Source organism: Microtus ochrogaster, chromosome 15 (assembly GCF_000317375.1).
Source record: "Microtus ochrogaster isolate Prairie Vole_2 chromosome 15, MicOch1.0, whole genome shotgun sequence".
Classification (NCBI taxonomy): domain Eukaryota; kingdom Metazoa; phylum Chordata; class Mammalia; order Rodentia; family Cricetidae; genus Microtus; species Microtus ochrogaster.
This window is the reverse complement of record NC_022017.1, coordinates 30,744,390-30,755,366: the sequence shown is the minus strand read 5'-3', so window position 1 is coordinate 30,755,366 and position 10,977 is coordinate 30,744,390. Positions and strand designations below refer to the sequence as shown.

General features: G+C 43.4%; 1 protein-coding gene across 11 annotated transcripts in view; it reads right to left on the bottom strand.

Moving 5' to 3' along the window:
• The window catches only part of Ptk2 (protein tyrosine kinase 2), a 190,499-nt gene that overhangs the window by 20,438 nt on the left and 159,084 nt on the right, over window positions 1-10,977 (bottom strand). For all 11 annotated transcript variants that reach the window (XM_026782712.1, XM_026782708.1, XM_026782709.1 and 8 more), the window contains one exon: window positions 1,650-1,712. In XM_026782712.1, coding sequence (XP_026638513.1) covers window positions 1,650-1,712 — 63 coding nt within the window. The remainder of the gene's footprint in view (window positions 1-1,649; window positions 1,713-10,977) is intronic.

Here is a 10,977-nt window from a genome sequence, read left to right as displayed (position 1 = left end):
TTTTTAAAAAAAAAAAGATTTTAAAATGTTCAAGTATGTGTGTATGAGTATATACACATATGTGTGACAGGTAGCTGAAGATATCAGAAGAGATCCTTTGGGACTGTAGTTATAGGCACTTGTGAGCTTCCTGATATGAGTGCTGGGATCTGAACCTGAGTCCTTACAAAAGAAGAACAGCAAACACTCCAACCAACTGATACCCACTGGGCCATCTCTCCACCCCTCTGCCTCAACATCTTTTTTTTTTTCTTTTTTTTTAGACAGGGTTTCCTTGTGGCTTTGGAGCCTGTCCTGGAACTAGCTCTGTAGACCAGACTGGTCTCGAATTCACAGAGATCTGCCTGCCTCTGCCTCCCGAGTGCTGGGATTAAAGGCGTGCGCCACCACCACCCAGCTTGCCTCAACATCTTAAGATTCTGAGACTACAAGTATATGCCACACACCTGGACAAACCCTCTTATTTTTGGTGGTTCTGGAGAACCAACCCAGGATACCTCCTACATTAAAAGAGCATGCTCTATCACTAAGCAGGGTCCCAGACTACCCCTGACCCCCACACTTGCAAATTCCTCAGGGCAGAGGGTATGAAGAATGATTTTCTAACCACTTGCTTTTGTACAGTGCTTTTTATTTCAGATGCCATCTACTTATTGAATGTTAGGAAAGTTATTGAGTCCCAGCTGTGTTCTTGGCACTGTTGTAGGTATAAAACAGATTCTTGCCTTATGTAGCTGAAGCAAAGTGAAAAAAACACGGAGCATGCATTCTGATCTGAGCCCTGAGGTGAGGATATGCAACACTTTGGAAGCAGAAGTGCATGGGGGAACATCCAAGTGTCCAGTATAAGAGGAGTCACAAAAACAAGGCCAACATGGACAGACCTTTAATGCTAGTGTTTGTTGGCTGTACTGTACTCATAAGCCCAGTAGTAAAATTCACACACAATATGAACACTCAGAGGTTGGGAGTTCAACAAAACTAGGAGGGTGTGTTCTCAGAGCACTATCGAATCATCTAACAAGGCATACCTGTATAGAACAGAACTGGTAGGCAGGCAGTTGTATGGGTTCTGTCTTAAGGGGTAGCTGTTTAAAGAAAATTCAGGTGTTTCTGTCCTAACATGCAGAAAAAAAGACATCTTGCTTGAACAAGTTTTATGACTCTGGAAAAATTTGCAGTCATGCCCAGCATGATGTGGTGTATCTATCATCCTAGGAAGTGGAGGTAGTGAAGAGTTTAAGGCCAATTTCGACTACTTGGCAATTTTGAGGCCTGTCTTGTCTACATGAGACCCTATGTTAGAAACCCCAACCAAATCAGAAAACCAAACGGTATAAAAAGTTAGCAAATCACAACTGTGTGTAGTTGTTATTCTGATCCTTACAGTACTTCTTAAAGTATATATCAGAGCTCCATAGCTATCCTGCCTTGAAAAACAAAACAAAAACAAAAACAAAAAAAGTCCGTATTAGTAACAGGACAGGAATTAAAGAATCTGGTACATGGCATATGAATGGTTTTAGATAACCTTCCCATTATTTACACAAAGGCCATTCTATCCCATATCATGAATGTGAATATGCTTGGCTGTCCAGCACAGCAGAATTTGAGACCAAGCTCTGGGGAGAGTACAGGTAGATGCTTACCGGACCCTGAAAACTCCCGTCCTCCCTGTCGATGCTGCCTCGAGAGAGTCTCACATCAGGTTTCTAGAGATGAAAACAAAGACCAAGATAATTTCATTTGGTATGTGTATGTTACTGTCAGATATTTGGACTTAAGTTCATCATTTTATACCCAATTCTCAAATACTGCAGCCCCACCCTCACTACAATACCAACCAGCTTCCAGGTACTTGTTTCTACCCGCCAACTCTAGGAGAAACACAGTGTCATTGTGCTATTTGTGTTCCCAAGTGGGTATGTGATGATAAGCACACAATTCTTTTCCTTTTTGGTGTTGGGAATGTAACTGAGGTCCTTGAACATGTTAGATGTGTTCTGTCAGTGATCTTCTGACTAGCCCAGTGCACCTTGAATGATTTCTATTTTCCATAAATATTAAATATCCTTAATTATATATTTAGTGTGTATGTGAACGTGCATACACACATACCATGGCTCATGAGTGGAGGTCAGAAGACAACCTGAGGGAGTTGATGTTCACCTTCAACTGTGTGGGTCTCAGGGAACAAACTCACGTTTTCAGGCTTAGTATCAAGTGCCTTTATTCACTGAGCCATTTGTGTGCCCCTTCTTTTTAATTTTTGGGGTAAGGCCCTGCACTTCTTCCAGAACCATATGCCTGGTCAGAGGGGCACTTTGATGACTGGAAGGGGATCTGCTGTACAGTGTGGGGTCTTGTACTGTTTTCATTTGCTGGTTCCACCGGTGTGACATTGAATCGGGTTCTTAGGATGCAGCAACAAACAGGTCAGCTCCTGACTCCACACTCGTTTTGCTAGAAAATGCCTAAGGCTTTCAATATAGAGGCCTTTTTCCCAGGAAGCCTGTAGGGAGGCCACTGTACGGAGACTCTGAGAGCAGTCTGTTCTCTGGCAGGCAGCCCTTTGTTACTATGCCCTAGCTCCCTCTTTGGTTTTCTTTCATCAGGACTGACTGGGTCCACTGTGTGAGAGGAACACAGAACAGGCTTTATGTAGACAGGCCTTCTACATTTTAAACTTTATAAAAAGTCCCCTTTTTTAGTACAGTACTGTGCACAGTAATAAGAAGCCAAGTCACTATTTTAAGCAATTCTCAGAAGGAAAACAAGGTTTCTCATTAGACTGTAGCTCTACTCTGGCTGTCAGCATTCTGGCAAAGGAGTCTGTTAGCAAGAGCTTTACAGCAGTGATTCTCATGCACAGGCCATCTAAGAAAGGTCACAATCTGGAGCTGGGTAGGGAAAGGAGGGAGGTACAGTAAAACAGAGTATTTGCAGTCAAGAGAACACGACCTCAGGCAGGAGCATCTGTCACCGAAATTATTCTGTGCAGGACTATGATCTGAGGAGAGACTTCTGACCCACCCAAACACTTGGTAAATGACTCAGTGGATGTCGGTAGCAGTTAAAGGCAGCAACCTCAAAACTTAGCATAAGTTCTGGAAATCTAAGTCTTCCAAGCAATAGTTATTGTGATCCAGTGGAAAAAAAAACTGGACAGTATTATGGGCAGAACTAGTCAACTTTCAAGTAACAGAGTCTATCTGCTTACAGTGGGGAGTACAATCCACAACGGCTGTCCAGTTCACCACAGGGGACATGGTGTTTATCTTCTGAAGCTTCCACAGCCAGGAATTATTTTAGGATGGCAGAGTTTATAAGGCAGTCTGGGCCAGTGAGACGGTTCAGGAGGTGAAAGCATTTGCTGTGGCGAATCTGAACCTGAATTTGGTCCTTGAATTCCATGGGAGAAGGAGAGAACCGACTTCTCAAAGTAATCTACATATACATTAAACACACCATACATAAACATGCCTGCTTTCATGTGCACACACAGATGCATGCATAAAGAAATAAGAAAGTTTGGCTTGCATATTGTCTTTCTTTAGAAATATCATTTTTTCGGGGGGCTTGAGAGATGGCTGCTGGCTGCTCTTCCAGAAGTCCTGAGTTCAATTCTCAGAAACCACATGGTGGCTCACAACCATCTATAAGGAGATCTGCTGGTGAGCAGGCACCCATGCAAACACAACACTGTATACATAATAAATAAATAAATCCTTTTTTTTTTTTTTGAGACAGGGTTTCTCTGTAGCTCTGGAGCCTGTCCTGGAACTAGCTTTTGTAGTCTAGGCTGGCCTCGAACTCACAGAGATCTGCCTGCCTCTGCCTCCCGAGTGCTGGGATTAAAGGCGTGCGCTACCACCTCCCGGCCAAATAAATAAATCTTTAAAAAAAAAGAAATATCATTTTTCTATTAACTGAATTTTATTTTTATTTAATTTAATTTTATTTTTTTTTTTTAATTTTTGAGACAGGGTTTCTCTGTAGCTCTGGAGCCTGTCCTGGAACTAGCTTTTGTAGTCTAGGCTGGCCTCGAACTCACAGAGATCTGCCTGCCTCTGCCTCCCGAGTGCTGGGATTAAAGGCGTGCGCTACCACCTCCCGGCCAAATAAATAAATCTTTAAAAAAAAAGAAATATCATTTTTCTATTAACTGAATTTTATTTTTATTTAATTTAATTTTTTAATTTTTGAGACAGGGTTTCTCCGTAGCTTTTGGTTCCTGTCCTGGAACTAGCTCTTGTAGACCAGGCTGGCCTCAAACTCACAGAGATCCGTCTGCCTCTGCCTCCCAAGTGCTGGGATTAAAGGTGTGTGCCACTGTAGAAATAAGAGCGGCGGGGCTGCGTCCCCAGCACCCAGGCCGCCTGGCTAGCTTATGGCCCGAAATAACAACACACAAATTGTATTCATTTAAACACTGCTTGGCCCTTTAGCTCTAGCCCTTACTGGCTAATTTTAATATCCTGATCAACCCATCTCTAATAATCTGTGTAGCTCCGGTCTTACCGGAAAAGATTTTAGCCTCCGTCCATCCTAGGTCTGAGCTTCATGCGTCTGCCTCAGAGAGCAGAGCTATCGCCTCTGGAGAGGGGAGCATGGCATCTCTGAGCTCACTTCCTCTTCCTCCCAGCATTCTGTTCTGTTTACTCCTCCCACCTATGTTTTAACCTATGAGGCCAAGCAGTTTCTTTATTACTTAACCAATGACCTTCCTCCATCACGCCACCACTGCCCGGCCGATTTTTATTTCTTGAGAGTATTGATCTATAATGGTTTACACGCTTGATAAGATCCTCATTTTCTGCAGACATAGCACTCTGAGAGAAACATGCTGCATGTAGACTCCTGAAGCCTTGAGGATCCAACAGAGGGCAGCTACTGTATTGTCTTTAGTATGGTTTCTTTAAAGTGGTTGCAAACTCTCAGTCGTGTCTGGTTCAACAGTCGCAGATGTTCAGGGATTGGACAGGGGTGCAATGTCTTCCAACAAGGTATGTGGCTCTGTGGTGCAGGAGCTTACAGACATGCAGATAAAAGCAGGTGGGAGGGGTGTTCTCTGCAGACAAACAGGCTCTGTTCTCTCCCGCTCACACATCACCACACTTGACCCTCACTGCACTCTCAGATCCATTTCTGCTTGAGGGCTGGTGCATGGACGCAAATCTCAGTGGTGGCCCTCCAGAGTGTATCTGTGCCCAAACACATGGCGAGTAGGAACGATCTACCAAGTCAGATGCAGAAGCACAAGAAAAGGCATGAGGTAAGCTGTGCTTATTGACTCCAGTGCTGGCATCTTCTATACTAAGCACAGGGCCTGAACAGTGATGGGAGGGACAATGACTGTTCCCAGGACTCAGTTTAGCAGGGAAAACACATAGCAAGAGTGACAGCATTTCAGAGAACATTTCATGTAATTCAAATGGGCCAGAGAGATTACTTATTACTCAATTAAGAGTTTCTCTCCACCACCCACTTGGAGCTCAAGAGGGAAGCGCTTAGGTTTGTGTGCCTCCACCTTGTACCCTGTATACTCTGCCCTTCCTCCTTCCAGGGTTCTACATGGAAATGGATGCAACTGCAGTCAGTATTCTGAAGACAGCAAGTGGCAAATGGTAGGTGGCAGGAGACACTTTGTTTTTTTTTTTTTCTTTACCAGATTAGGATAAGACAGCATCCACTCTGTGCCCCACCGTGCAGGTTTACCCTGGGGCTTTACATATCTGTTCACTCTCTGGGGCTGAAAGGTATCCTTCTTCAGATTCTTTTCAAAGCACTTAACTCTTTCCTTCTCTGTCCACTGTCCATTAGTCTGTGTCTTTCTCCTCACCACAGACAAGGGGCACTGCATTTGTCTTACTGTTGTACATAAAGTTGCTCACCAGCGCATGCTGAGAGACCCAGTATGGTTAGGGAAGATGTGAGAGTGTCAGGACTCAAAACTAATAGGATCTGGTGACAGTGAATATGGCAGAAGGCAAAGAAGGGATAACACCTCAGCTTTTCAGGTAAATGAATAAGGGAAATGACACAAAAACCAAAGAGAAAGCTAACAGAGTTAGTTCAGAATCTGGCGACTTTGATGTTCTCATCAAACAGCCAGAAGGAGGGGAGAGGGGATAACATGGAGGAAGGAGGAGACTGTTTTTGAAAACACCTCACCAGGAATAATCACTCAGTTATGAGCACCAATCAGCAGTTGTAAACAAACATACAGGGATTTGTCTGCAGAGGGCAGTCAAGCCTATGAGATGTTTCCACTGGACTTGGAAGGCCTGTCCAAAGCTTCCCCTTACAATTAGTAGAACATTTAATACATACAGCCAAGCTTAATGGAGAACAGAAAACTTTAAGTGAAAGCAGGCAAAGAATACAAGACACAAGCAGGCAATTCTTCAAGAGAAAAACAAATATTGTAACAAGCACTGAAAATGAAGAAGACAAGAAAACACAAGGTGGTTTGATACTGGGACCCACACTATAGCCCTGGTTAGCCAAGAACTCACAGCAACATTGCCTCAATTAGCTAAGTACTAAGATTTTAGGTGTGGGATTTTTTTTTTTTTAATTCCCTAAAGTGAGGCCTGAACCTGGCACCTTACACATACGGGTCAAGCATCTTACCAGTGAGATACAGTCCCAACCTAATTAAAAAAAAAAAAATGATAAAGCAACTCAGTTGTACATCTAGAAAACCTAAATAGACAGGTCAAAGAAAGAATTCACAGGGTGACTGTCAGGAGACAGGGGGCAAGCTGGGGATATTGGCTCAGGCCTGTGATCTCAGTTACTCCGATGGAGGAGGGCTGCAGTCTTGGGACTTCTAAGATACACAATGATTAATTCAAGGCTATTTTAGACAATGTCCTGGCAACAACAGCAGCAACAGCTAAAATCCTAACAATACAAAAAAAGTGTCTCATACAAAAATGCACGGCAGGGCAGCTTAGTGTCAAGGAGGAGCTGATACAGGTGAGGCTCTTCACAGACAGACAGCACTTTATTCAAGCAGCAAAGACAGGTCTCCTCAGAGATTACAGAACCTATACTGGAAAAATTAGAATTGACTTGTCAAGACACTCCAGCAGGCCTTTCTGCTGCATATGGAGGGAGACTCAAGGTGGACATTACAGCCAGGGCTCTGGGGACATGTAACTCAGCTCTGCAGATGACTATGCACGCACATAAGCTACTCAGAGGCTGGAGACACCCTGCACGGAGCACAAGTGGGGCCTTCACCAGAACTCACCATGTGCTTCAGAATGAGAGGTACAGTGTATGCACACAATCTCAAAGAAAAACAATCCTGTAGAATGCAGGCCCCCTGAGCCTTCCGATGAGAATTCCCCAACTCCCTCAGGAGATCAGCACAGGTCACATCTGGCTAAGCCAGTCCCATGACCCCACGTCATTACCCACGCTCTTCCCACTGCCAGGAATGTATTTCCTGTGCCTGTTTGCTTTGCAAATTCCAGTTTCTCTTTCAAGGCTTAGCTCACACATTATCTGGACTCTGCTGTCTCCCTAGCACTACAGGGGGCACAGGGTTCCTCTTTTCTTTTGACCTCAGTTGTCAGAGAAAGTGGGTGAGAGCATTCAACAGTGATCAGCAGCAAACTTCTGCCCAGTGGAGCCACATACACCACACCCGCACTGAAGCCTATCAAATTCAAATAATCTCATTTTTAAAAATGCAACAAATGTGCTCTCCCTCCCTCCCAGTGTGTGTGTGTGTGTGTGTGTGTGTGTGTGTGTGTGTGTGTGTAAAATGGTGGAGAGGCTTTCTGGACTAAAAAAGCTTAAGACATAAGTCAGGGAACAATTGGTGTATTCTTAGATTCATTCCCAAATGACTACCCAGATTAGGAGAATTAAATCACTACTACTACTACTATAGTTATTATTATTTTGTGGCATGACTTAAAATCTAGATCTGCCTTAACAAATTGAAGGTTCTGAAAATATAAAATATTTTTCTCCAAAGGGAAATAAAGTATAAATCCATGTGATGAGGGACGTGACAACATGATTAAACTCCAGTCCCACAGAGAAGAACATGCAGCAATACTGGAGGGCCGCTCTGCATGGAGCATAGGTCCCCAGCACTGACACACCATTGCTCTGCATCTGCACTTATCTCAATGAGGAGATACAAGTTCGTTCATTCAGCCTTACTCCTAAAACCTAAACTTGCATTTTTTTAGTTTAAAGGTATCTGATTTAGTAGTAAAACCCGACCAAATGGGAATAAATTATCTTTATTTCCCTGTAATGTATTTTTTTTTTTTTTTTTTTGGTTTTTCGAAACAGGGTTTCTCTGTCATTTTGGAGCCTGTCCTGGAACTAGCTCTTGTAGACCAGGCTGGTCTCGAACTCACAGAGATCCGCCTGCCCCTGCCTCCCGAGTGCTGGGATTAAAGATGTGCGCCACCACCGCCCGGCTGTATTTGTATTTTGTGTAGATATGTTAACAGTTGACTCTGGTATTTTAATGGAGAATAAGAATAATAACTTGCGTCACACATAAAGTGTCTAAGTGGTTGAAAATAACCATAATAAATTCTGAGGCACACATGGCCCCCAAGAGGCTGGACAAAAGATTAAGAACACATTCTAGTTGTACAGGATGGTTGTGAAAATTGAATGACTTTATACAGAAACATTTATATAGAAAATGCCATATGAATACAAGCAATATTGCTATAGTTTACTGTCCTATTAGTCACTGTTAACTTTGATAAGAACATGTGTTAAGAGATGATGTACCGGGGCTGAGAGATGGCTCAGAGGTTAAGAGCACTGACTGTTCTTCCAGAGGTCCTGAGTTCAATTCCCAGCAACCACATGGTGGCTCACAACCATCTATAATGAGATCTGGTACCCTCTTCTGGCCTGCAGGAATACATGTAGACAAATGCTGTATACATAATTAATAAATAAATCTTTAAAATAAAAAGTGTATGTACCTGAAGGGGCATACACTTAAATTGTGAAGTATGTGTTACATCTGAGGTTGAAACAGAAATAAGACACTGAAGGCTGGCAAGACGTCTCATCAAGTAAAGGTACCTGCCTCCAACCCTGATAACCTGAGGCCATCCCCTGGTTGCATAACTCCTCCAAGTTGTACTCTTACTTCCACAGATATGCCAGAACACGCTTGAGCCCCCATCTTGAAAAGAAAATGTAACAACAAAAAAAAACCAAACAAACACTGAAAAAAACTGAGCCTTCCCAGTGTGTTCTGGTCACTGTGTGTGCACTGTTGGCTGTTCCCTGAGTTGGCCCTAGGACTTTCCCAGGACAACACTCAATGCACTAGCTGTTTGCACAGCTTGAGTGTAAAAGCTTTCATTGTTGGGGCTGGAGAGGTGGCTCAAAGGTTAAGAGCACTGACTGTTTTTCCAGAGGACTAGGGTTCAATTCCCAGCACCCACATGGAAGTTCACAACTGTCTGTGACTCCAGTTCCAGGGGACCCAACACCCTTACACAGACATTTATGAAGGCAAAAACACCAATCCATATAAAATAAATAAATTTCAAAATAAAGCTTTCATTGTTTTAACTTTAAACAGAGAAGCCTTTGCATTCAAGCTGGTGGAGCATGTTTTAATCTGTGATCAGTGTTAGAACAAATAGCTAGCATGCATGAGGCTCTTTATTCAATTGTCAAGACAGCGCAGAAACAACCCCTCTCAAAAAAAGAAAGCTATATACAAAGAATGAAATCTTCAGAGTATTGCTTGAAACCACTGCCTTACAAAACCATCACTGGTTGATTTAAATGCTTCCTGTCATAAACTTCAAGGAGTTGAGGGCCAGGACTAAATTCTGCCCTCTCTGAACCTCGTCTCTTAACATAAAGTACAGCACTAAGGTGGTGTCTTAGGTTTCTATTTAAGATAAAACACCATTGCCAAAAGCAACTTGGGGAGGAAGGGTTTATTTTAGCTTACAACTCTCAAGTCAGGCTCCACCTGGAGACCATGGAGGATTGTTACTTGTTCCCCATAGATTGCTCAGCCTGCATTTTCTTTTTTGTTTTTTGTTTGTTTGTTTGTTTGTTTGTTTTGTTTTTTTTTTGAGACAGGGTTTCTCTGTAGCTTTGGTGCCAGTCCTGGAACTAGCTCTTGTAGACCAGGCTGGCCTCGAACTCACAGAGATCCGCCTGCCTCTTCCTCCTGAGTGCTGGGATTAAAGGCGTGCACCACTACCGCCGGCTTCAGCCTGTATTCTCACAATCATTCAAGACCACCTGCTCAGGTATGGCACAACCCCAAGGGAGCTATGCCCACTCACATCAATCATTATTAAGAAAATGCACTACAGAGTTATCTACAAATTTTATGGAGAGTTTTCTCAACCAAGTCACTCTTCCCAAATAACTTTAGCCTGTGTCAGGTTGACAAACAACAACAACAAACAAACAAAACAACAACCTAATCAATGCCGGTGATATTGGTAAATAATGACTCAGCCAAAGCATAAGGACCCAGGTTTGGGTTCCCCAGGTAAAACTAAGACAGACTTTGGAAGCAGCAGGAACCCTGGTTCTTTCCAGTAACATTTTTTCCTAAGGCTGGAGAGGAGGAACAACAAGTCTCACAGGCTCTAGTGCTGAAGCAAGAACACAGCAATTCAGGAGGATCAGAAAGAGAGCTCTCTGTCACTTAGACTTCTGAATGGGACTGTCAGCAAGAGGTGCCTGAAAGACCATTCTCCTCAAGGTCCAGATGTATCTGTCAGACACACTGCAGCTGGGACAGGAGGCAGACAGGACTTGCAGCCATGTTAGCACACGTCTACAGGGCTGAGATGCAATGTTTTACCTCCACACTAACATGGACTCTTTTTGTTTCAACAATGTGGTAATGGGGGGCTGGAGAGATGGCTCAGAGGTTAAGAGCATTGCCTGCTCTTCCAAAGGTCCTGAGTTCAATTCCCAGCAACCACATGGTGGCTC